At 37.9% G+C, this 25,614-nt stretch overlaps 1 protein-coding gene across 6 annotated transcripts in view; it reads right to left on the bottom strand.

Moving 5' to 3' along the window:
- Positions 1 to 8,277: 8,277 nt before the first annotated feature.
- The window catches only part of ZNF510 (zinc finger protein 510), a 35,373-nt gene continuing 18,036 nt past the window's right edge, over positions 8,278 to 25,614 (bottom strand). For 4 of the 6 annotated variants that reach the window (XM_055311480.1, XM_055311481.1, XM_055311483.1 and 1 more), the window contains 3 exons: positions 16,817 to 16,943; positions 16,405 to 16,500; positions 8,278 to 15,272 (listed from right to left, as the gene is read on the bottom strand). In XM_055311480.1, coding sequence (XP_055167455.1) covers positions 13,576 to 15,272; positions 16,405 to 16,500; positions 16,817 to 16,943 — 1,920 coding nt within the window. In that variant the 3' untranslated portion in view covers positions 8,278 to 13,575. Of the gene's footprint in view, positions 15,273 to 16,404; positions 16,501 to 16,816; positions 16,944 to 20,981; positions 21,161 to 24,874; positions 24,942 to 25,614 lie in introns of those variants that run through there. The other 2 variants (XM_055311482.1, XM_055311485.1) reach the window with 2 other exon arrangements.

The raw sequence follows: 25,614 nt of genomic DNA, 5'->3' as shown, positions 1-25,614 counted from the left end.
AGTGTTGAACCAGCCTTGTGTCCCGGGAATAAATCCCACTTGGTCATGGTGAATAATCTTAATGTACTGTTGTATACTATTGGCTAGTATCTTGTTGAGAATTTTTGCATCCATGTTCATCAGGGATATTGGTCTGTAATTCTCCTTTTTGGTGGGGTCTTTGTCCGGTTTTGGAATTAAAGTGATGCTGGCCTCATAGAATGAATTTGGAAGTACTCTATCTCTTTCTATCTTTCCAAACAGCTTCAGTAGAATAGGTATGGTTTCTTCTTTAAACGTTTGATAGAATTCCCCAGGGAAGCCATCTGGCCCTGGACTTTTGTGTCTTGGGAGGTTTTTGATGACTGCTTCAATTTCCTCCCTGGTTATTGGCCTGTTCAGGTTTTTTGTTTCTACCAGTTCCAGTTTTGGTAGTTTGTGGTTTTCCAGAAATGTGTCCATTTCTTCTAGATTGCCTAATTTATTGGCGTATAGTTGCTCATAATATGTTTTTAGAATCGTTTGTATTTCCTTGGTGTTGGTAGTGATCTCTCCTTTCTCATTCATGATTTTATTAATTTGGGTCTTTTCTCCCTTCTTTTTAATAAGGCTGCCTGATGGGTATCTATCTTATTCTTTCAAAGAACCAACTCCTGGTTTTGTTGATCTGTTCCACAGTTCTTCTGGTCTCGATTTCATTGAGTTCTGCTCAAATCTTTATTAACTCTCTTCTTCTGCTGGGTATAGGTTCTATCTGCTGTTTTTTTCTCTAGCTCCTTTGGGAGTAAGGTTAGCTTTTGTATTTGAGTTCTCTCGAGTTTTTGGATGGATGCTTGTACTGTGATGCATTTCCCCCTCAGGACTGCTTTTGCTGTATCCCAAAGATTTTGAATGGTTGTATCTTCATTCTCATTAGTTTCCATGAATCTTTTTAATTCTTCTCTAATTTCCTGGTTGACCCTTTCATCTTTTAGCAAGATGGTCCTTAACCTCCTTGTGTTTGAAGTCCTTCCAAACTTCTTCCTGTGATTTAGTTCTAATTTCAAAGCATTATGGTTTGAAAATATGCAGGGGAGAATTCCAATCTTTTGGTATCAGTTCAGACCTGATTTGTGACCCAGCATGAGGTCTGTTCTGGAGAAAGTTCCATGTGCACTTGAGAAGAATGTGCATTCAGTTGTATTTGGATGTAAAGTTCTGTGAATATCTGTGAAATCCATTTGGTCCAGTGTATCATTTAAAGCTCTTATTTCAGGCAACCCTGGTGGTGTAGCGGTTTGGCGCTGCCTGCAACCTGGGGTGTGATCCTGGGGTCCTGGGTTCGAGTCCCATGTCAGGCTCCCTGCATGGAGCCTGCTTCTCCCTCTGCCTGTGTCTATGTCTTTCAGTCTCTCTCTCTCTCTGCATAAAATAAATAAATCTTTAAAAAATAATTTTAAAAAAAACAAAGCTCTTGTTTCTTTGGAGATGTTGTGCTTAGAATACCTGTCGATTGTAGAAAGCACTACATTGAAGTCACCAAGTATAAGTGTATTATTATCTAAGTATGTCTTAACTTCGGTTATTAATTGATTGGTATACTTGGCAGCTCCCACATTCAGGGCATATATATTGATGATTGTTAAGTCCTGTTGTTGGATAGATCCTTTAAGTATCATATAGTGTCCCTCTTCATCTCTCACTACAGTCTTCGCGATAAACTTTAGTTTTACTGACATAAGGATGGCTACCTCTGCTTTCTTTTGAGGACCATTTGAATGGTACAGGGTTCTCCAACCTTTTATTTTCAGGCTGTAGGTGTCCTTATATCTAAAGTGAGTCTCTTGTAGACAGCAAATAGATGAGTCCTGCTTTTTTATCCAGTCTGAAACCCTGCACCTTTTGATGGGGTCATTAAGCACATTCACGTTCAGAGTTACTATTGAAAGATATGGGTTTAGTGTCATCATGATACCTATTCAGTCCCTGTTTTTGTGGATTGTTCCCTTGGACTTCCTCTTTCTATTACAGAATCCCCCTGAGTATTTCTTGCAGAGCTGGATTCGTGGTCACATATTCTTTCAGTTTCTGCCTATCTTGGAAGCTCTTTATTCGTCCTTCTATTCTGAATGAGATCCTTGCTGGATAAAGTATTCTTCGCTGCATGTTCTTCTCATTTAGGACCCTGAATATATCCTGCCAGCCCTTTCTGGCTTTCCAGGTCTCTGTGGAGAGGTCTGCTGTTAATCTTTCTCCCCATATAAGTTAGAGATTTCTTGTCTCTTCTTGCTTTAAGGATCTTCTCTTTATCTTTGGAATTTGCAAGCTTCACTATTAAATGTCGAGGTGTTGAGTGGTTTTTCTTGATTTTAGGGGGGGAATCTATCTCCTGGATATGAGTGCCTGTTTCCCTTCCCAGATTAGGAAAGTTTTCAGCTATGATTTGTTCAAATACATATTCTGGACCTCTGTCCCTTTCGGCACCCTCAAACCCCAATCAAACGTAGATTTTTCCTTCTGAGGCTGTCATTTATTTCCCTTAATCTATCCTCATGATCTTTTGTTTCTCTTTTTTCCTCAGTTTCCCTCTTTGCCATCAATTTATTTTCTATGTCACTCACTTGTTCTTCTACCTCTTTAACCCTTTTCGTTAAGACCTCTAGTTTGGATTGCATCTCATTTAATTGATTTTTAATTTCTGCCTGATTAGATCCAAATTCTGCAGTCATGAAGTCTCTTGAGTCCTTTATGCTTTTTTCTAGAGCCACTAGTAGCTTTATAATTGTGCTACTGAATTGGCTTTCTGACATTGAATTGTATTCCAAATTTTGTAACTCTGTGGGAGAGAGGACTGTTTCTGATTCTTTCTTTTGAGGGGAGGTTTTCCTTCTAGTCATTTTGCTCAGTGCAGAGTGGCCAAAAACAAGTTGTATTGGGAAAAGGAGAAAAAGAGAGTAGAGAAAGAAGAAAAGGAAAAGAAAAGAAAAAAAAAGAAGGAAAAAAAAGAAGAAAAGGAAAAAAATGGGGCGGGAAGCAAACAGAAAACAAAAAACAAGGGGGAGTATCCTCTGATTCTGTATACTGTAAATCCCTCCACTTTCCCTGGAACTTTCCAGTGCTGCTTGGCCAATAATTTTTTTTTCCCCTGTCCATCTAGCTGGTCTTTTGGGAGAGGGGGCTGCTGTGCTGAACCTCAGGTATCAGCACTTGGGGGAGCTGCTCAGCCTCCTGCCTGGTGCAGGGCTGTCAAAGTTGTTTATCCTGTTTATCAGGTGAGGCCACTGTGAAGCTCAGTGGGGGTTGTTTACCCGGTGAGGCCCCAGGAGGAACAACCACAGTGGCAGGGGCCAGAGCTGGAGCCCTGGATTCAGCCCCCGCAGTTAACTACCGGAGCTCTCCATCCGCAGGGCCTGGACGCTCCGGGGGCAGGGGCCGCTGATCTGGTCAGCTTGCGGCAGGAGTGTCCTTGCTGTCCTGTGCCCTCCCGGCCTCTGCCTGTCCCGGGGGGAGGTCGGATCCTGGGCTGTGTCCCGGCGCCCTGTGCTCCCGGCATGCGCTGTTGGATTCGCGCTCCCGGCTACGCAGCCCCCTCCGCAGGAGCCCCTGTCCGAGCTGCCTCAGAGCTGCTCCCGGTCCAGTCGGCATGGGCTGCAGCCCTTTAGGGAGCTCGGCCGCGGGGTATGGCGCACTCTCCCCGGGGTGCAGGTGCCTGTTAGTGTCCCAGGGAGCCTGAGGGCCTCCCCGCCCTCCTGGGGTCCTGCTCTAACTCCCTGCGAGCGCCTTTCCGCACGGGAAGGTTGGTGCAGCTCCTGCTTCTCCGGGACGGGGCTCTCCTGTCCTGGAGACACTCGCCCCGGCCTCAGCCCGGCTCCTCGCGGGGCCCCTCCCCCTTAGAGGCCTTTTGTTTCTTTCTGCCCCCCCCCCCCCCCCCCCGTCTTCCTACCTTGAACTCTTCTCACTGTAGCATTCCAGCTGTTCTCTCTTTAAATCTCAAGCTGAATTCGTAGGTTTTCAGGATGATTTGAAAGTTATCTAGGTAATTTGGTGGGGACAGGTGACTTGGGGACCCTACTCTTCCACCATCTTGTCCCGCCTCGGATTCTATACTTTAGCTGAATCTTGAACATCGAGTAATAGGAGCTACAGACAAAGAGCAGAGTGAGTCTAGCTGTTCCTGTCGTGGCCGGTATTCCATCTTCTAGAACTTATTTCCTGTCTTTCCTGGAGCGTCTCCGTGTGCCTCTCTTGGTCCTTCCCCCAGCCCTCTATCATGTTAATAAACGTGTGCTCCCACTGGAACCTCCCTGCTAGCACTTCAATTGTGCAGATGCCTATACCCTGCGGAAGTTTTGAGACCCAGTGCCCATAGCTGCAAATACCTTTCTACTTGGTGTCAAATTTTGTATTTTGAAATGTAATCCATTTTTTAAAGCTTAATGCAAAACAAGCCAGCAGACTATTGAACTTAAACCAGTCTGCCTTGTTGGCTCCTTAGTGAACAGTGGCTTTGTGTAAATATGTTTGACCTAAAGTCCTACTTTTCCTAAAATTATATTGTGTTCATACCTATGGCATCTTTCCCGGGCCCAGAATTTCACAGTTAGTCGTGTGTAGACAATTCATTGATGAGAGTTACCTGGATTACCACGACCAAGATGTTACAAAGTGCACAAAACTCTGACAGGGAGAGCCAAGATTAAGGAATGCTTTTCTCTAGGAAACAGTTCTACCAACAACAATATGGGAGTAAGAGTAACTTAAAATATGGAAGACATATTAAATGCATGACTGACTCCAAATTGCCATGTACTGTGCTTTGTATTATAGTATATAAAAACTACCCCATCTATGGAATGTTAAGCTAACACCCAAGACAATGAAAGCTTCCCCAAATCAATTTCCCACTATTTTCTAGTTTTACCAAAAAATAAACAACCAGAAATGATTTCACATCTTTAAAAAAAGCATTTGCACTTTAAAAAAATGGGATGAGGGGATCCCTGGGTGGCTCAGCGGTTTAGCGCCTACCTTTGGCCCAGGGTGGGACCCTGGAGTCCCGGGATCAAGTCCTACCTCGGGCTCCCGGCATGGAGCCTGCTTCTCCCTCCTCCTGTGTCTCTGCCTCTCTCTCTCTATGTCTATGATAAATAAATAAATAAATCTTAAAAAAATGGGATGAAGTCAGATTCCCTTCTTCTTAACACACTTCTACTAAAAAACTTGCATTTACAAGATAGTTGATAAAAATATTCCTCTGGATTATACAAGAAAAGAGACAGGGACTGCTGAAAGACTAGGTATAGGATATTAATCAGACCAGGCTTCTTTCTGTTCACCAGGAGCTGGACTCCTTGTTTTTAGTTTCTCCATTTTCTGCCAGGTAAATCTTCTTTGTACTTTTTGTTGTCTGAAGTTTTATCTTTTCCTGCTACCTTTTTGGCATCATTTCCACTCTTATATAGGAGCAGGTTTGGCCAACAAGCACGCTGATCTCTTGGGCTGTTCCTTAGCTGCCCCTCTGCCAGGCTGCCCTTCCTCTTGAGGATGGTGGCAAGTATGTGCCCACTGGTGCAGACCAGGTGCATGAGGATACCCAGAGACTCTGTGATGTGGGGTGCATGGCTGCTGCTGCTCCTCCTACCCCTGGAGCTCCCCTCAGAATAATTCTTAGTAATCTTGTCTTGGGCTATTACTTTGCAGTGTTTTGTCAAATCATATTCTAATATTTTAAATAAAATTGTATTAAATCTATATTTACCTAATGAGTACTGTTACATTTCCTAGTTGCACTAAACAAATCAGCTACATAAAACCTAAAGTGTCTGTATGAGGCTCTTAACCTCAGTCTTTTCTTTTTCCCTTTTTTTTCAGATTTTCTTTTTTATTTGAGAGCGAAAGCACAAGGAGGGAGAGGAGCAGGTTCCCCACTGAGCAGGGAGCCCGATGTGGGGCTTGATCTTAGGGTCCTGGGATCCAGTTCTAAGCCTAAGGCAGACTTTGACCTACTGACCCATTGAGGCACCCCAGTCTTTTTTTTTTTTTTTTAAAGATTGTGTCTTGAACCTAGTTATGGGTTTCAAACTCACAACCTGGGGATCAAGAGTTACAGGCTGTCCTGACTGAGCCAGTCAGGTGCCTCAACCTCAGTCTCAACTATCAATTATCACTGCTTTAAACAGCTTTCCTGTCTCTAACAAAACAAAGCAAAACAATTAAAAAAGAAAAAAAGCTACTGAATCACAATTAAACTACCTCATATAAGATTTAAAAAAAAAAAACCCAAACTAAACTAAATTAAATTGAGTTTGAGCCAAGCTGCTCCACTCCTCCAAGATATTCAGTGATTTTTTTGTGGTATCTTATAAGGCTTACAGAGAAGTCTCATTTTGTACCTCCAGTTTTGTTAGAATCATTCACATTGAAAACTAAACTCTATTGCCTGCAACTGACTAGCAACCAAACATTCTTCTCTAGTGTAATTTCACTGTACATAATACAGGCTCCAGAAAGGAGAAATATTCTCAAAGATATTGTATAGACAAATGCTGTCAAAGAAAATGTTCCAACGTTTCTTTCAATTTTTTTTGAAGGTTTATTTATTTATGATAGACATAGAGAGAGAGGCAGAGACAAAGGAGGAGGGAGAAGCAGGCTCCATGCTGGGAGCCTGACGTGGGACTCGATCCCGGGACTCCAGGATCGCGCCCTGGGCCAAAGGCAGGCGCCAAACCGCTGAGCCACCCAGGGATCCCCCCCAACGTTTCTTTCAAAACACAGAATTAGTGGGGAGTGCCTGCTGTAGTGCTGAGAGCTAGCCTCAGCTATCAAGAGTCATGCTGGGGAAGCAAAAGTCCAATTCAGATAAAGGAGAGAGAGAGAGAAAAAAAAAAAGAAAAAAAGAAGGGCAGCCCCGGTGGCTCAGCGGTTTAGCGCCGCCTTCAGCCCAGGGTGTTATCCTGGAGACCCGGGATCGACTCTCACGTGGGGCTCCCTGCATGGAGCCTGCTTCTTCCTCTGCCTGTGTCTCTGCCTCTCTCTTTCTCTCTCTCTCATGAATAAATAAATAAAATCTTTAAAAAAATAAAAAAGAAGAGAGACCTCTCTGAGGACCCAAGGCATTTAGTTGATGTCCAGAAATGCCACACCTTAGCAATATGGACCACACTGAGAAAAGGCCATGCTGTCGGGATGAAAACACATAAGCCTGTCTTAATCAAGAATAAAACCAAACCTGAAGAGATCAAAAGGATTTATCAGTCATTTAAAAGGAGGCCAGAACAACATATTTTAAAGGATGACAACATAATCCAGACTCCTTGTGATATATCACACAAAATGTCCAGCATAGGCTAAAAAATTATGCGGTATGTAAAAGAGGAACAGTATAACCCATAATTAAGAAAAAAAAAACAGCCAAAAGAATCAAGATGTTGGAATTAGCAGATAAGGGGCAGTGAAAGTATTTATAAACATGTCCAAGGATATATGGAAAAGCCTATAATGCGTAAAAAGATGCAAGCTGTACACAGAGAAGTGGAAAGAAAGAACAAAGTGGAAATCCAAGAAATGAAAAGTACAATATCTGAAATGAAAACTTCACAGGATGGTCTTTAAAAAAATATTTATTTATTTATTCATGACACACACACACACACACACAGAGAGAGAGAGAGAGAGAGAGAGAGAGAGAGAGAGAGAGGCAGAGACACAGGCAGAGGGAGAAGCAGGCTCCATGCAGGGAGCCTGATGTGGGACTCGATCCCGGGACTCCAGGACCACTCCCTGAGCCAAAGGCAGGTGCTAAACCACTGAGCCATCCAGGGATCCCCTGGGATGGTCTTTTACTTTTTTTGTTTGTTTGTTTTTTGTTTTTAAACACAACATATACTGCATTATTAGTTTCATGGGTACAATTTAGTTATTTGTCAGTTACATATAACACCCAGTGCTCATCATATCACATGCCCTCCTTAATGACATATCCCCCAGGTACCCCATACCCTCTTCTCACCTCCCCTCCAGCCACCCTCAGTTTGCTCCCTATAGTTAAGAGTCTCTGGTTTACCTCCCTCTCTGATTTTGTCTTATTTTATTTTTCCCTCCCTTCTCCTATGATCCTCTATTTTGTTTCTTAAATTCCACTTATGAGTGAGATCATATGATAATTGTCTTTCTCTGACTGACTTATTACACTTAGCATAATACCCTCCAGTTCCATCCATGTTGTTGCAAATGATAAAATTTCCTTATTTTTGAAAGCTGGATAATATTCTAATATATATATATATATATATATATATATATATATATATGCCACTACTTTGTTATCTATTCATTTGTCAATGGACATCTGGGCTTTTTCCATATTTTGCCTATTGTGCTATAAACATTAGAGTGCAGGTGTCCCTTCAAATCACTATGTTTGTATCCTTTGGGGTAAATACCCAGTAGTGCAATTGCTGGGTTATAGGGTAGCTCTATTTTTAAATCTTCAAGGAACCTCCACATTGTTTTCCAGAATGGCTGTACCAGAGTGGCTTTTCCAGAGTTTGAATTCCCATCAATAGTGCAAAAGGGTTCCCCTTTTTCTGAATTCTCACTAACATTTGTTGTTTCCAGAGTTGTTAATGTTTGCCATTCTCACTGGTGTGAGGTGGTATCTCACTGTGGTTTTGATTTGTATTTCCCTGATGGCAAGTGATGTGGAGCATTTTCTCATGTGCTTGTTGGCCATATGCAGGTCTCCTTTGGAGAAATGTTTGTTCATGTCTTCTGCCCATTTCTTGACTGGATTATTTGTTTTCTGGGTGTTGAGTTTGAGAAGTTCTTTATAGATTTATAGATTTTGGCTACAGATACTAGCCCCTTATCTGATGTGTCATTTGCAAATATCTTCTCCCACTCTGTAGGTTGTCTTTTAGTTTTGCTGATAGTTTCCTTTGCTGTGCAGAAGCTTTTTATCTTGATGAAATCCCAGTGGCTCATTTTTGCTCTTGTTTCCCTTGACTCTGGAGACATGTCTAGCAACAAGTTGCTGTGGCCAAGGTCACAGAGGTTGTTGCCTGTATTCTCCTCCAGGATTTTGATGGATTCCTGTCTCACATTTAGGTCTCTCATCCATTTTGAGTGTATCTTTGTATCTGGTGTAAGAGAATGGTTTAGTTTCATTCTTTTGCACGTGACTGTCCAATTTGCCCAATATCATTTGTTGAATAGACTGTCCTTTTCCCAGTGCATATTTTTTACTGCTCTGTCGAATATTAGTTGACCATAGAGTTGAGGGCCCATTTCTGGGTTCTCTACTCTGCTCCAGTGACCTATGTGTCTGTTTTTGTGCCAGTACCACACTGTCTGATGATTATAGCTCTGTAATACTGCTTGAAATCTGGCATTGTGATGCCCTCAGCTTTGGTTTTCAACATTCCTTTGGCTATTCAGGGTCTTCTCTGGTTCCATATGAATTTTAGGATTATTTCTAATAGCTCTGTGAAAAATGTTGATGGTATTTTATAGTTTCTTTTATTTTTATTTATTTATGATAGTCACACAAAGAGAGAGAGAGAGGCAGAGACACAGGCAGAGAGAGAAACAGGCTCCATGCACCGGGAGCCCGATGTGGGATTCGATACCAGGTCTCCAGGATCGCGCCCTGGGCCAAAGGCAGGTGCCAAACTGCTGCACCACCCAGGGATCCCTGTTGATGGTATTTTAAAAAAGATTTTATTTATTTGAGAGAGAGTGTGTGAGAGAGAGCATGAGCCAGGGGGAGGGGCAGAGGGAGAAGGAGAAGCAGACTCTCTGGGGCTGGATTCCAGGACCATGGGATCATGACCTGAGCTGAAGACAGTTGTTTGAGCCACTCGGATGAACCTGTTGATGGTATTTTGCTGGAAGTACATTGAATGTTAAGATTGCTCTAGGTAGCACAGACATTTTAACAATAATTGTTCTTCCAATCCATGAACATAGAGTATTTTCCCATTTCTTTGAATCTTCCTCATTTTCTTTCATAAATGTTCTACAGTTTTCAGAGTATAGATCCTTTACCTGTTTGGTTAACTTTACTCCTAGGTATCGTATGGTTTTTGATGCAATTGTAAATGAGATCATTCCTTCATTTCTCTTTCTTCTGTCTCAGTGTATAGAAATGCCACTGATTTCTGCATTTGTTTTATATCCTGCCACTTTGCTGGCTTGCTTTATGAGTTCTAGCAATTTTTGGGTAATCTCTTGGGTTTTCAACATAGAGTATCATGTTATCTGTGACTAGTGAGAGTTTCACTTCTTCTGTGCAGATTTGGATGTCTTTTATTTCCTTTTCTTGTCTGATTGCTGAGGCTAGGGCTTCCAGTACTATGTTGAATAACAGTGGTGAGAATGGACATCCCTGCTTTGTTCCTGACCTTCAGGGAAAATTTCTTGGTTTTTCTCCTGTTGAGGATATGTGCTGTGGGTTTTTCACATATGGCTTTTATGATACTGAGGTATGATCCTTATGTCCCGACACTGTGGAGAGTTTTAATCAAAAAAGGATGCTGTGTTTTTCAAATGCTTTTTCTGCATCTATTGAGAAGATAATATGGTTCTTGTCCTTTCTTTTATTAATGTGGTGTATCATATTGATTGAATGCAGATGTTGAACCACCATTGCAGCCCAGGAATAAATCCCACTTGATCATGGTAAATAATCCTCTTAATGTGCTGTTCGCTTACTGACTAGTATCTTGGTGAGAATTTTTGCATCTGTGTTCACCAGGTATATTAGTCTATAATTTTCCTTTTTGATGGGGTCTTTGTCTGGCTTTGTTTTTTGTTTTGGAATTTTATTTTATTATTTTTTCTTTTTTTTAAATAATAAATTTATTTTTTATTGGTGTTCAATTTGCCAACATACAGAATTGTCTGGCTTTGAAATCAAGGTAATGCTGGTCTCATAGTGAGTTTGGAAGTTTTCCTTCCATTTCTATTTCTTGAAACAGATTCAGAAGGTAGGTATTAATTCTTAAATGTTTAGTAGAATTCCATTGGGAGGCCAGCTGTTCCTGGACTCTTGTTTTTGGGAGATTTTTTATTGCTGCAATTTCTTTGCTGGTTATGGGTCTTTTCAAGGCTTCTATTTCTTCGATTTATGTCTCTGGGAATACATCCATTTCTTCGAGATTGCCTAATTTGTTGGCATATAGTTGCCTATAATATATGTTCTGATAATTGTTTATATTTCCTTGGTGGTTGTTATGATTTCTCCTCTTTCATTCATGATTTATTTATTTGGGTCCTCTCTGCTTTTAGAGAAGTCCAACTAGGGTTTTATTGATCTTATTAATTTTTTCAAAGAACCAGGTCCTAGTTTCATAGATCTGTTCTACTGTTCTTTTGGTTTCTATTATTTCTCTTCTCCTGCTGGGTTTAGGCTTTATTTGCTGTTCTTTTTCCAGCTCCTTTACATGTGAAATTAGCTTGTGCATTTGAGACTTTTCTTGTTTCTTGAGAAAGGCCTGTATTACTATATACTTTGCTCTGAGGACCACCTTTGCTGCATCCCAAAAGGTGCTGAAGTACCTGTTTTCATGTATTTTTAAATTCTTCTTTAATTTCCTGGCTGATCCATTCATTCTTTAGTAGGATGCTCTTTAACTTCTACATATTTGTATTCCTTTCAAATTTTCTCTTCTGAGTGATAACAAGTTTTAAAGCACTGTGGTCTGAAAATATGCAAGGAATAATCCCAATCTTCTGGTACTAGTTGAGACCTGATTTGTGACCCAATAAGTGATCTACTCTGGAGAATATTCCATGTGCACTTGAGAAGAATGTATATTCTGTTGCTTTGGGATGAAATGCTCTAAATATATCTAAGTCTTTCTGGCCCAGTGTGTCATACAAAGCCCTAGTTTCCTTGATCTTCTGCTTACACAATCTATCCATTGCTGTGAGTGGGGTGTTAAACTACCCTGATATTATTGTATTACTATCAATGTGTTTCTTTAATTTTGATATTAATTGGTTTATATATTTGGCTGCACCCAATTTAGGGGCATAAGTATTTATAATTGTTCGATCTTCTTTTGGATAGACCCTTTTATTATGATGCAACATTTTTCTTCATCTCTTACTACAGTCTTGGGTTTAAAATCTAGTTTGATATAAGGATGGTTACTACTTCAGCTTTGTTTTAATGTTCATTAGTATGATAAATGGTTCTCCACTCCCTCACTTTCAATGAGAGACCTCACTGGAGGTGTCTTTAGGTCTAAAATGAGTCTTTTGTACACAGCATATTAATGGATCTTATTCTTTTTATCCAATCTCTTGCCCTACATCTTTTGATTGGAGCATTTTGTCCATTTATCTTCAGAGTAATTATTGAAATATATGAATTTAGTGCATTGTATTATGCACCTTTTATTATGATGCAACATTTTTCTTCATCTCTTACTACAGTCTTGGGTTTATTATTGAATTATTGAAATATATGAATTTAGTGCATTGTATTATGCACCTTTTATTATGATGCAACATTTTTGCAGAGTAATTATTGAAATATATGAATAATCATATTGAAATATATGATATATATATCATTATTGAAATAGATGAATAATCAGAGTAATTATTGAAATATATGAATTTAGTGCATTGTATTACCTGTAAAGTCACCCTTCTTGTAAATTGCCTCTGTTCCTCTCTGGTCTTTGTTACTTTTCACCTCTCTCTTCACTTGAAGCATCTTTAGTGTTTGCCGGGCTGGTTTAGTGTTCATGAATTCCTTTAGTTTTTGTTTGTTTTGGAAACTCTTTTGTTTCCTTCTCCTTCTCTCCTTCTATTCTGAATGGCAGCTTTGCTGGGTAAAATATTCTTGGCTACAAATTTTTCCCATTTAGCACATTGACTATATTGTGTGAGTCATTTCTGGCCTGCCAGGGCTCTGTGGTCAGGTCTGTTGCCAGTCTTGTTTCTACTCTTCTAGCTGCTTTTAGAATTTTCTCTTTCTCAAAAAAATTTTTTTTTCTCTTTCTCTCTGAAATTTACACACTTCACTATTATAAGTTGAAATGTTGATCTATTTTTACTCATTTTTAGGGAGGTTCTCTATACCACTTAGACTTGAATAGCCTGCTTCCTTTTCCAGGTTAGGGAAGTTCTCAGCTATAATTTGTTCAAATAAACCTTCTACCCTCCCTTTTCATCTTCTGAAACCTCCATAATCCATATTTTGTTTTGCTTTATGTAATCACTGATTTCTCAAAGTCTCCCTTTATGACCTGGTAGTCTTTCTCTCTTCTTTTTAGCATCCTAGTAGTTCATCAGCGAGGTCTTTTGTCATGACTGGATGTGGCATAAAACATGAAAATCCACAGTCCAAAGCCCTACTTGGAGCAAAAGGAGACCTGGAAATTTTGTGTGAGTTATTTAAAGGACATGGCTTCATTCAAAAGGGCTTTCCATAGTATCCTAAAAGAATTATCAGCCTATGTGTATTCTCTGTTATCCTTTCAGGATTGCTTTTTGGATAAAATTCTTCCTACGTTCATATTTATATAGTTTCTCTCCTGTGTGGGTTTCCTGGAGTCAAATGGCTTGGTCCTTCAACCATACGGATTTTCCATAGTTATTCTATCAATGGGGTTTTCCGCCCTCCTGAATTCTCTGGCAAACATTTAGAGTTGACTTCTTATATAATTTTCCAAATTCATTACCTTCATAAGATTTCTCCCCATTGTGAATTCTCTGATGTATTCTGAGGTTTGATTTCTGGCCAAAAGTTTTCGCACATTTATTACACTGAAAAGGTTTCTCCCCTGTATGAATTCTCTGATGATCACTAAGGATCGCCTTCCGGACGAAATTTTTGCCACATTCATTACACTTAAATGGTTTCTCCCCAGTATGAATCCTTTGATGCACTCTAAGGGTTGATGTCCGGGCAAAAGTCTTCCCACATTCATTACATTTAAATGGTTTCTCTCCTGTGTGTGTTTTCTGATGTTGAATAAGATGGTCTTTTCGCCAGAAGGATTTTTCACATTCGTTACATTGATATGTTTTCTCACCGCTGTGAGTTCTCTGATGTATTCTAAGGTTTGACTTCTGACCAAAAGTTTTCCCACATTCTTTACACTGAAAAGATTTCTCTCCTGTGTGAATTCTATGATGATCTCTGAGGGTTGACTTTTGAACAAAAGTTTTCCCACATTCGCTACATTTATAGGGTTTCTCTCCTGTATGAATTCTCTGATGTCCCCTGAGGGTTGACTTCTGGACAAATGTTTTCCCACATTCATTACATTTATAGGGTTTCTCTGCTGTGTGAATTCTCCAATGTGTACTGAGGTGTGACTTCTGGGAGAAAGTTTTTCCACATTCATTACATTCAAATGGTTTCTCTCCTGTGTGAGTTCTCTGATGTTGAATGAGATGTCCTTTTTGAAAGAAGGATTTACCACATTCTTTACATTTATACGGTTTTATCTCAGAGTGAGTTCTCTGGTGTACTTTGTGAGCTGATATCTGGTAGGATTTCCTGCTTTTATGATACTCAGAGGATTTATCCTCAGTTTGTGTTCTGTCATTACACACCAATGGGTTCTCTTCTGTGATAATTCTCTGAAGTTGAGTGAGGTGTGACTTCCTGTTGAAATTATTTCCACTTGCATTACATTCATTTTGTTTCATAGCCATGTTAAACTTACTATATTCCTTAAGAGCTGACTTCTCACAGATGGATTTCCCATATTGGTTAAAAGGAGAGTATTTCTCCTCTATCCCAGTTCTTTTACAGTCAAAGATAGTTGTTTTTTTGTTTTCCCTACATTCATCATCTTTATAGGATTTTTCTCTTGTATGAATACTCTTATGTGTAACACAAGTAGCCTCATCATAGAAGGCTTTTCCAATTCCATTATATTTAAAACCTTGCTCCAACGTTTGACACTTTTGATTCTCAGGAAGATTTTCCTTATAACTAAAAGCTTTCCCATTTTTATTATATTCATAAAATTCCTCTCCAGTATGAGTTCTCTCAAACTTAATTTTGAAAGACAAATTTTCACATACACTATTGCAATTTGTTTTTTTGGTTAGGTAAGCTCTACTATTAATGACAAATTGGGAAATTTTTTGCAAATTTACTCCCCATGAGTCATATTTATGGGACATTTTTGTTGAAATAGGAGCTATGTGCAGATTAAATTGTTTTCCCCAAACTTCCTCTTCCTTTCCAGTCAATGGTTTATTATTGATGAATATTAATTCCTGCAAGTGTTTATCTTTGATTTTCTTGTTCCTCTTCATCAGGTCATCATCACTGTAATCTTCTAAAACAGAGATAAATTGAAAACATCTTAAGAATCTTACATTTATTATGGGTGGGACCTACAGACAAATAACCTATATTGCATTTTGTTTTTTTCGTTTTCCAAGATTAAATAATTTATGTGTGTGTGTGTCCTCACCCTTCTTTAAAAAACTTATTGGTATAGTGAAAATGAGAGAGGAAACTGGTAATAAATACCTATCTGTATTTGGATTGTGATAAGTTGCCCTTCCAACTGAGGTGGAGAAAGAATAGAAATTAGACTTTATAGGAGTGGTTATTTTGAGCAACAGGAAAACCAGATAATGGGATGAAGACAACAAAACTATATAAACTTAAGTTCAGCAACAAAATAATTAGGAGATAATGAACACTGATAGATTAGGACCAACAGGGAAAGAGTTTGCTTTGAGGAAATATATTATAGTCCTATGCTATCTAGGATATACTGATAGACTACTCAAGAGTCTACTACTTCCAATTTGATATCTCTTATTTCTATTCAATCCTTCAACATCAAATCAAAATTGATTTCAACTTTCCTCATGATTAAATGAAGCAGCTCAGGATCTAATCCATCTCATAGTAGTAAGTCATGGAAGTACAAACAAATATAAAACGACAAAAGGAAAATCCTTCTTGCAACTAAATTAGATTTGCTGCTCAATTCTGCTTTGGTACCTTTATTTTATCAAAATTCAATGGTAAGTGAACCTGATCATCTCATCCTAAATTTCCACACTTTAATTTGATATGAGGAGTTCATGTATTTTACGTATGTATGTATATATGTAGGCTCTATGCCCAGTGTGGGGTTTGAACTCAAGACCTTGAAATCAAGAGTTGCATGCTCTACCAACTGAGCCACTGAAGTGCTCCAAAGGATATGATTTTTTTTTTAATTTTTTTAAATTTATTTATGATAGTCACACAGAGAGAGAGAGGCAGAGACATAGGCAGAGGGAGAAGCAGGCTCCATGCACCGGGAGCCCGACGTGGGATTCGATCCCGGGTCTCCAGGATCACGCCCCGGGCCAAAGGCAGGCGCTAAACCGCTGCGCCACCCAGGGATCCCCCTTCTGGAGTTTTAAATACCCCAAGAGAATTCTGTCTGCTAGTGCTTAGTAACTCACCTAGGTGGCTCTGGTTTGAGAATTCTTCCTCCAACAACCAAGGCTCCTCTCCTTGCTCCAACTTGAAGATTACTGCTGGTTTAAAAATGCAGTTCCCTGTAGACAGAGAACAATGGAGTACTTAGGACAGATGATGAGCTTTTGGTTTCTTTTCTTTTCTTTTTTTTTGAGCTTTTGGTTTCTTAATTGTAAAAAGATACAGCTTCAGAAGTAGCACCTTGAAGATCCTGATTTAAAATCATCATGTGGAGTTGACAACTCCTCTTATTTCTCAAGAGGCTTAGTTAATTTTATACTCTTGAATGAAATGCCTCAATGACATTAAAATATAAAGTATTCATATATATTAGTGCATAAAAAGGAAATGCCTTCAATATGGTGTGATGAGGGTAAGTTATATTTATATGCTCACCCACTGAGACTAGGTTGTTGTAGTTCTCCAGCATCACATCTCTATATAGGGTCCTTTGAATAGGACCCATTTGCTGCCACTCCTCTTGGGTGAATTCCACAGTCACATCCTTGAATGATATTGATGCCTGTAACAGTACACTTCTGTTCAATCTGAAGGGTTCAAAATTAGGTGACATACTCATAAAAACAATTCTTAACTTTACTGTAAATAATTTAAAACAAATGAATAGGGTGCCTGGGTGGCTCATTGAGCATTTGCCTTTGGCTCAGTTCATGATCCTGGGGTCCTGGGATCACGTTCCATATTGGGCTCCCCACAGGGAGTCTGCTTCTCCCTCTGCCTATGTCTCTGCTTCTCTGTGTCTCTCATGAATAAATAAATAAAATATTTTAAAAAATGAATATAAAGAATGCTTATTTTGAATCTAACTTATATTTTGGAGGTATTCAATGAGTAAACATGTTTATAACTTAATTTCTATATATTTATGAGTTCTCTGCACATACTATAAGTATATTAAACTTTGTTTTAAAAAAATTTTTAAGCAAAAATGATAAATTTCCTACAATTTTTATCCAACACCCTAATATCTACCCTGGGCATATTCTAGGGTAAGAGTCAACAGATTATGACCTGTGGCCAAATCTAGCTTGCCACTTCTTTAATAAATAAAGTTTTCGGGATCCCTGGGTGGCGCAGTGGTTTGGCGCCTGCCTTTGGCCCAGGGCGCGATCCTGGAGACCCGGGATCGAGTCCCACGTCGGGCTCCCGGTGCATGGAGCCTGCTTCTCCCTCTGCCTGTGTCTCTGCCTCTCTCTCTCTGCGACTATCATAAATAAAAATAAAAAAAAAAATTAAAAAAAAATAAATAAATAAAGTTTTCTTGCAACATAGCCACCCACCCACCCCAATCATTCTGTACTGTTCATGGTAGTTTTTGTGCTGTAACCACAGAGTCTAGTAATTCTATTGGAGACCTTATGACTATCAAAACTATCTGACCCATTACAGACAAGATTTGCCAACTTTTGGACTATCCAATCAATTAAAGGAAAGACTAAAAACAACAGAGAAAACACAATTAACAGAGAGGGATATATGTAGATAGAAAAAATATACATAATTATCAGTCAAAAGAAAGTTGGTGTGGTTATGTTACTATGAAAACAATAAGAGTAAGAAATTATCATTAAACATGGTAACTGGGCAGCCTGGGTGGCTCAGTGGTTTAGCGCCGCCTTCAGCCCAGGGTGTGATCCTGGAGACCCGGGATTGAGTCCCACGTCAGGCTCCTTGCATGAAGCCTGCTTCTCCCTCTGCCTGTGTCTCTGCCTCTCTCTGTGTGTGTGTCTCTCATGAATAAATAAATAAAATCTTAAAAAAAAATAAAATGGTAACTATTTATGATCCTTTTAACAGAAGATGTAAGAAACATAAATTGTTATGCATTTGAAAACTTAGCTTCTAAATACAGTCAATTATCATTATTTGCAGGTGCTGTATCTGTAAATTCACTTCACTAAAATATACTACTAACCTCAATACTCATGACTTTGTAATATTTATGGACACTTGGAGAAAGGTAAAAAATTTGAGTGTCCAACACATTTTCCCAGCTGGAGCTGAACAGGATAATGCTTTGTCAAATGTTTGTTTTGCAATCTATTTATCATATTCTTTGCATTTTTGTGCTTTTGCTTGGTGTTTTCATTTTTAAAATGCTCCTCCACCCATGTAATGCAGATATGCTGTCTAGTATTCCTGAGTGCAAGAAGGTTGTGATATGCCTTAGAGAGATCAAGGGTGTTAGATAAATTTTGAGAATTAATTATGCTGCTCTTAGTTGTAGTCCTTATTCATGAAATAATATATTAAATAAGATATTTGTAAACAGAAACACACAGAAAACAAGGTTGTATGTTGAATGGTTGACCAAAATGTGACTAGAAACACAAGAACTTAACCTTGTCTTTCCTCTAGAAGCAATGATTCAGTATTTGCTAATTTAGTGATCACAGCAATTTTATAGAAAACCCCTGAGAATAGTGAGAATCAACTATATATAAACAAAGTTGATAGAAATGAGAGATGGATCCATAATTAATTATAAATAATTTTAACACAACTCACAGGGCAAGCTGACTGAAAACACCAATAGAGATTTAGAAAGGGGTCAGCAGCAGCCAAGAGGGAAAATCTGGTCTGCTCATTTTGTTTTGTTTTGTTTTGTAAGTAAGATTTTATTGGAACACAGTCACATTCATTTGTTTATATATTATCTATGACTGCCACAGCATTAAACCATAGAGTTCAATATTTCCAAAAAGACCGTATCTCCCATAAAGCCTACTATCTGACATTTACAGATGAAGTTTGCTGATCACTGGTACAGAAGGTTTAAATGATATAAATAACAATTTGAGTAACTGAAACATATAGGATAACCTAATTATAAGAAATCATTTTCTGGTGCATTTTGCGTATTGGAAATAAAAACAGTAAGTCTCATTAAATTAGAAAAGACTACAATCATACAGTGTAGCTTTGGGTTTTAGCTCAGATGTAGAGAGCTGAAAAGAGCAAAACTATCATCCTTACAATAAAAGCAAAGGTAGGCAGATTGAAAAATGAAGGTTTTTGTTTTTTTTTTTAATTCATCAGAGAAATGAAACGGCTTAACAAACAATTTGAATCAGGAGAGAGACAGGTATCTGTAGGGAGAATCAGGACCTGCTTGTCTGTTTACTGGACCATATGCTACCAAACTTCATATAATATGAAAGAAAGATAAAGCTAGAAAAATATTAAGAACCTGCTAAAAGCCACATGTGCACAAATGTTAGAGTATGAAGTCCCTGAGGAGGTGGTGTGTGTCACAGACATAGTGTGATTTCTAGCTTTTCTCCAGGAACCTAGTCTGTTCACAGAGATGACTGGGGAGAAATTCAAGGAAGTCCTTTCCTGCCCCATGTGCTACTTGCTAGTGTAGGGAAATAATAGTCAATGCTTAAATCCACTCATATATATATAGATATATTGCTTATTTAGAGAAAGGTCAATAAAACAAATAACTGTGGAAGGAGCCTCGGTGTCCATTGAAAGATGAATGGATAAAGAAGATGTGGTTTATGTATACAATGGAATATTCCTCAGCCATTAGAAACGACAAATACCCACTATTTGCTTCAATGTGGATGGAACTGGAGGGTATTATGCTGAGTGAAATGAGTCAATCGGAGAAGGACAAACATTATATGTTCTCATTCATTTGGGGAATATAAATAATAGTGAAAGGGAATAGAAGGGAAGGGAGAAGAAATGGGTAGGAAATATCAGAAAGGGAGACAGAACATAAAGACTCCTAACTCTGGGAAATGAACTAGGGGTGGTGGAAGGGAAGGAGAGCGCTAGGTGGGGGTGAATGGGTGACGGGCACTGAGGGGAGCACTTGGCGGGATGTTATTCTGTATGTTGGCAATTGTTATTCTGTATGTTGGCAAATTGAACCCCATAAAAATAAATTTATTATTAAACAACAACAACAACAAATAACTTAATGTATTGGTTGTGTCCCCTTGCACATAGTTTTCAAATGTTGCCCAGACCCATCTACTTTATCTCTCCTAAGTAATAAAGCATCTAAATGGTGAGATGTAAATTCTTAGTGCCTAAAACTGAGGTTAAATTAGAAGATAAGCCTCAGAGAACTGTCATTATTTGACTTGTCTTGTAGCTCCCTGGAACATCCCACTCATATAGCTGTCTTCATTTCACATAACTCAAAGCTTGCCCACTGCAAACAGCATTTTCTCTGGGGAGCATGACATTAGTTAAGAAAGAAAAAAACTCATGAGATATTGTTTACCATCATAGCTTTCTCAGGCAGTTTGTAACAATTAAAGGAAACAACAGTCTAATTAAAAAGCTTAAAAGGAAAAGCTGAAGCATGATATATACAGAAGGGGCTTTGAAAAGCTCAGACATCTCTCTGGGAATCTACAAGGTGGCACATATGCCCTGGGCTATGAGAAAGTACTAAACTTGCTTCTCATTAACCTTGAGGCTCTGTGAAAAGTGAAGGTGAATACAAAATAGTAAATGCCAGGCTAACTGTTGAAGGGATGCCCCAACATATACATCTTGGCAAAGATTAGAGCCTTACCGGTTACATGTCCTTAAGGAAATCATTGTCCAATTATTAGCTGACTATTTAGCTAATAGAGTGGAGACTTCAGTGGCCAGACATGACAAAGAATATAGGTTGTACAGAATCCATTCAACAGAGTCACTAAACAAATGACAGCTGTGGTAGAGTGATAATATGATGATAAATCAACACAGTATATTTTAAATGTCAAGTTTTCAACAAAAATTAAGACAAATAAATGAAAAAGTATGGTACATACATAGAAAAAACAAACCCAAAACTATGTATAAAACAGTGTAGAAACTGTCTCTGAGGAAGTCCAGATACTGGACTTACTAGACAAAGACTTTCAATAAACTTAAATATATACCAATAACTAAAGAAAACCGTACCTAAAAAAACAAAAAAAGGTATAAGAACACATTTTCACAGAATAAAGGATACATATAGACAGAAAATAATATATATGATGAAAAAGCAAGCTGAAATTCTGAAATAACAGAATTTGAAATTTTTTTTTTTAAGATTTTATTTATTTATGAGAGAGAGAAAGGCAGAGACACAAGCAGGCTCCACGCAAAGAACCTGATGTGGGACTCGATCCCCCAACTCCGGGATCACGCCCTGGGCCAAAGACAGATGCCCAACCGCTGAGCTACCCAGGCGTCCCCAGAATTTGAAAATTTAAAATCTGAAATATGAAAATGCAGTAATAGAAGTGAAAAATTCGCTAGAAGTCTTAACAGTAGATCTGAACATGAAGAACCAATTTTGAATATAAACCTAGTGAGATGATACAATCTGAGGACAGAAAGTTAAAAGCAGGGAAAATGAACAAAAAGCCTCAGTGACCTGTGGGGAAAAAATCAAATATCCAAATACAGCAATATCCACATGAAAGGAGGAGGAGGAGAGAGGAAAAGGGGCAGAAAAACAGAGTGAATCTTGAAAGCAGCAAAAGGGAACTGACTTATCACTTCTAAATGCTCCTGAATAAAGTTAATAGTTGATTTGTCATCAGAAACTGGGGAGACCAGAAGACAGTGGTATAACAAATTTTAAAGGATGAAAGGAAAGTCTATCAATCAAGACTTCAACATTCGGCAACAGTGAAGAAGAAATTATGGAAGTCCCAAATAAACAAGGACTGGGAAAATCTGTCACTAGTACACCTGCCATATAAGAAATATTAACAGAGAAGTCATTCACTTTGTAATGAGAATGCATTGGATAATAGCTCAAATCAGTATGAATAAAGAAAACTATGTAGGTAAAAGTTACTACACAGCTGAAAATACAAAGGGCTCTATAAGCATATTTTTTTGGTATTTATTTTTCTCCTATATGATTTCAAGAAAACTGCATAAAGCAGTAATTAAAAATCTCACACAATGCATAAAAATGTAATTTAGATAATAACAGCACAAAGAAGAAGGGGATGGAACTATAGAGGAGGAAGGTTTTAGAATATTCTTGAAATTAGAGACCCCTGGGTGGTGCAGCGGTTTAGCGCCTGCCTTTGGCCCAGGGCGCGATCCTGGAGACCCGGGATTGAATCCCACATCAGGCTCCCGGTGCATGGAGCCTGCTTCTCCCTCTGCCTATGTCTCTGCCTCTCTCTCTCTCTGTGTGACTATCATAAATTAAAAAAAAAATACTTAAAAAAGTAAGACTTAGAATATTCTTGAAATTATAAGTTGGTATTCATCTGAATAAGACTGGTTATTAAGTCATGGTTAAGATGTTAGCATTAAGATAACAACTAATGGAAAAAAATGTAGTAAAGTCACAAGGTAATTAAAATGGTACACTAGGAAAATAATAAAATGGTACACTAGGAAATACTAGTTCAATAAAAAAGTAAAAATACTGAAATATAAAAACAAAAAGGACTTGTCATATACTGAAAAGAAATGTCTAAATGGAAGACATACATGCTACTTATTGGTAATCACATTAAATGTTAGTGGCTAAATACTTAAATTAAAAAGTGGAGACTGGCAGAATAGATTAAAAAAAAGACCATTATCCAATTATATACTGTCTGCTAGAGACACTTTACATTTAAAGACACAATAGCTTGAAATTAAGACTGGTGAAAGATATACTACGTAAGCAGTAACTTACAGAACCCTGGACTGCCTATATTAGGAACAGACAAAATAGACCTTAAGGCAAAAACAGGAGAGAATAAGGACACTTTATAATGGTAAAAGCATCAATACATGAAGACAATATAATAATTATAAACATACCTAAAATACAAACACATGAAGCAAAAACTAATAATTAAAAAGACAAACACTTCAACAATAACAGCTGTAAATTTTAATGCCCTACTTTCATAATGGATAGAACTACTAAATAGAAAACTAATATGGGAAAAGCACACTTAATACTGTATCAACTAGACCAAGACAGATACAAAGATAAATATCTACAAGACTACCCAGGCCAACACCTGTGGCATACACATTCTTCTCAAGTACACATGAACACTTTCCAATATAGATTACACATTAGGTCACAAAACAAGTCTTAATACATATTAAAGGTTAAAATTATGTATCTCCTATGATGAAAATAAAAAAACAAGGAATCAATGAGAAGGAAAATTGGAAAGTTCAAAAATATGTGAAATGAAACAGCACATTCTAAAGAAACCCCCAAAAGATTGGAGAATACTAACAACGGAATTACAAAATACTTTGAGACAAATGAAAATGAAAACACAACATACATCAAAAGTCATGGGATACAGCTAATACAGTACTTATTGGGGAAATTTATAGCTGTAACACCTATATTTTAAAAGATCTTAAATTAGAGGCACCTGGGTGGCTTGTGGTTAAGTGTCTTGGGATTGAGTCTCACATCAGGCTCCTCGCAGGAAGCCTGCTTCTCCCTCTGTCATGTCTCTGCCTCTCTCTCTGTCTCTCATGAATAAATAGGTAAAATTTTAAATAAATAAATAGATCTCAAATCAATAACCTAATTGTACACCTTAAGCAACTGGAAAAAATAAGTATGAACTAAACAAACCAGCAGAAAGAAATAATAAAGATTAGGGCAAACAAACAAACAAAAAGAACAGAATAACAATAGAATCAACAGAACAAAGCTGGTTCTTTGAAAAATCAAATGAATTGATGAACTTTTAACAACACTCAAATTTGCTAAAATAAGAAATGAAAGTGGGGGATGTTACTACCAACCTTTCAGAAACAAAAAGGACTATCAGAAAGTACTATAAAAAATTGTATACCAACAAATGAGATAGCCTAGAGGAAAAGGACAAATTCTTGGAAACATACAAAGTACTAAAGCTGACTCAAAAAGAAATAGAAAATATGAACAGATCCATAGGAGACTGAATTAGTAATTAAAAACCTCCCAATAAAGAAAAGCTTAGGACCAGATGGCTTCACTGATGAATTCTACCAAATGTCTAAGAAGAATTAACATAAATCCTTCTCTAACTCTTCCAAAAAATAGAAGAGGGAATCTTCTTAGCTTATTCTATGAGTTACTTTGAACTAAAGCCAGACAAATCATAAGAGGGCATTAAGGATCAATATCCTTTATGAATAAGATGCAAAATTCCTCAATAAAATACAAGCAAATAGAATAGCAGTATATTAAAATGATTATACACCATGACTAAGTAGGATTTATCCCAGGAATATGAAGGTGGCTCACTGAATGAAAATCAATCTATGTAACATACTACAGTAATAGAATGAAGAACTAAGCCACATGATCATCTCAGTTGATTACAGAAAAAGCATTTAACAAAATCTAATACCCTTTCATGATAAAAAAAAGAAAAACACTCAACAAACTAGGAATAAAAGAGAACTTCCTCAACACAATGAAAAAAGCATTTATGGGAAACCTGGCTGGCTCACTTGGTAGAGCATGCGACTCTTGGTCTCAGGGCTGTGAGTTCATTGTGGACATTGGGGGTAGAATTTACTGGAAAAAAAAAAAAGCAGTTATGATAAACTCAGAGCTAGCATCATACATAATGCTAAAAGACAGGATGTTTTCTTCCAAAGATAAAAAATAAGACAAGTATGCCTACTGTAACCAATTCCATTTATTACACTGGAAGTTCTAGCCCGAGCATATAGGGAAGAAAAAAAATCAAAACTGGAAAGGAAAAACATATCCTGTATACATGTACACAAGTCTTGAATGTTAATAGCAGTACTATTCACAACAGCCAAAAGACATAAACAACCCAAATGTCCATTAGTTGATGAATGGATAAATAAAATGTAGTATATCCTTACAATGAAACCTTGAAAAAATTATGTTAAGTGAAAGAAAGTCACAAAGTCCAAATATTATATACAATTTAACTTATTTGAATGTGCCCACTAGGCAAATCTATAGTGACAAAATTAGTGGTTACTTTTGGCTGGAGTAGGGAATGTTGGGATGGCGGGGTGATAGCTAATGGTACAGTTTTTTTTGGTTTTGTTTGTTTTCTTAGGTGATAAAAATATTCTAAAATTGATTGTGATGATGACTGTACAACAGCTAATAAACTAAAAATCCACTGAACTGTATACTTTAAACATATGAATTGTATGATATGTGAATTATACCTCCATAAAGCTAAAAAAAAAGAACACAAAAATAA

The sequence above is a fragment of the Nyctereutes procyonoides genome, unplaced genomic scaffold (genome assembly GCF_905146905.1).
Source record: "Nyctereutes procyonoides isolate TBG_1078 unplaced genomic scaffold, NYPRO_anot_genome, whole genome shotgun sequence".
NCBI lineage: Eukaryota > Metazoa > Chordata > Mammalia > Carnivora > Canidae > Nyctereutes > Nyctereutes procyonoides.
The sequence above is the reverse complement of the archived record's forward strand: the minus strand, read 5'-3'. Positions and strand labels throughout refer to the sequence as shown.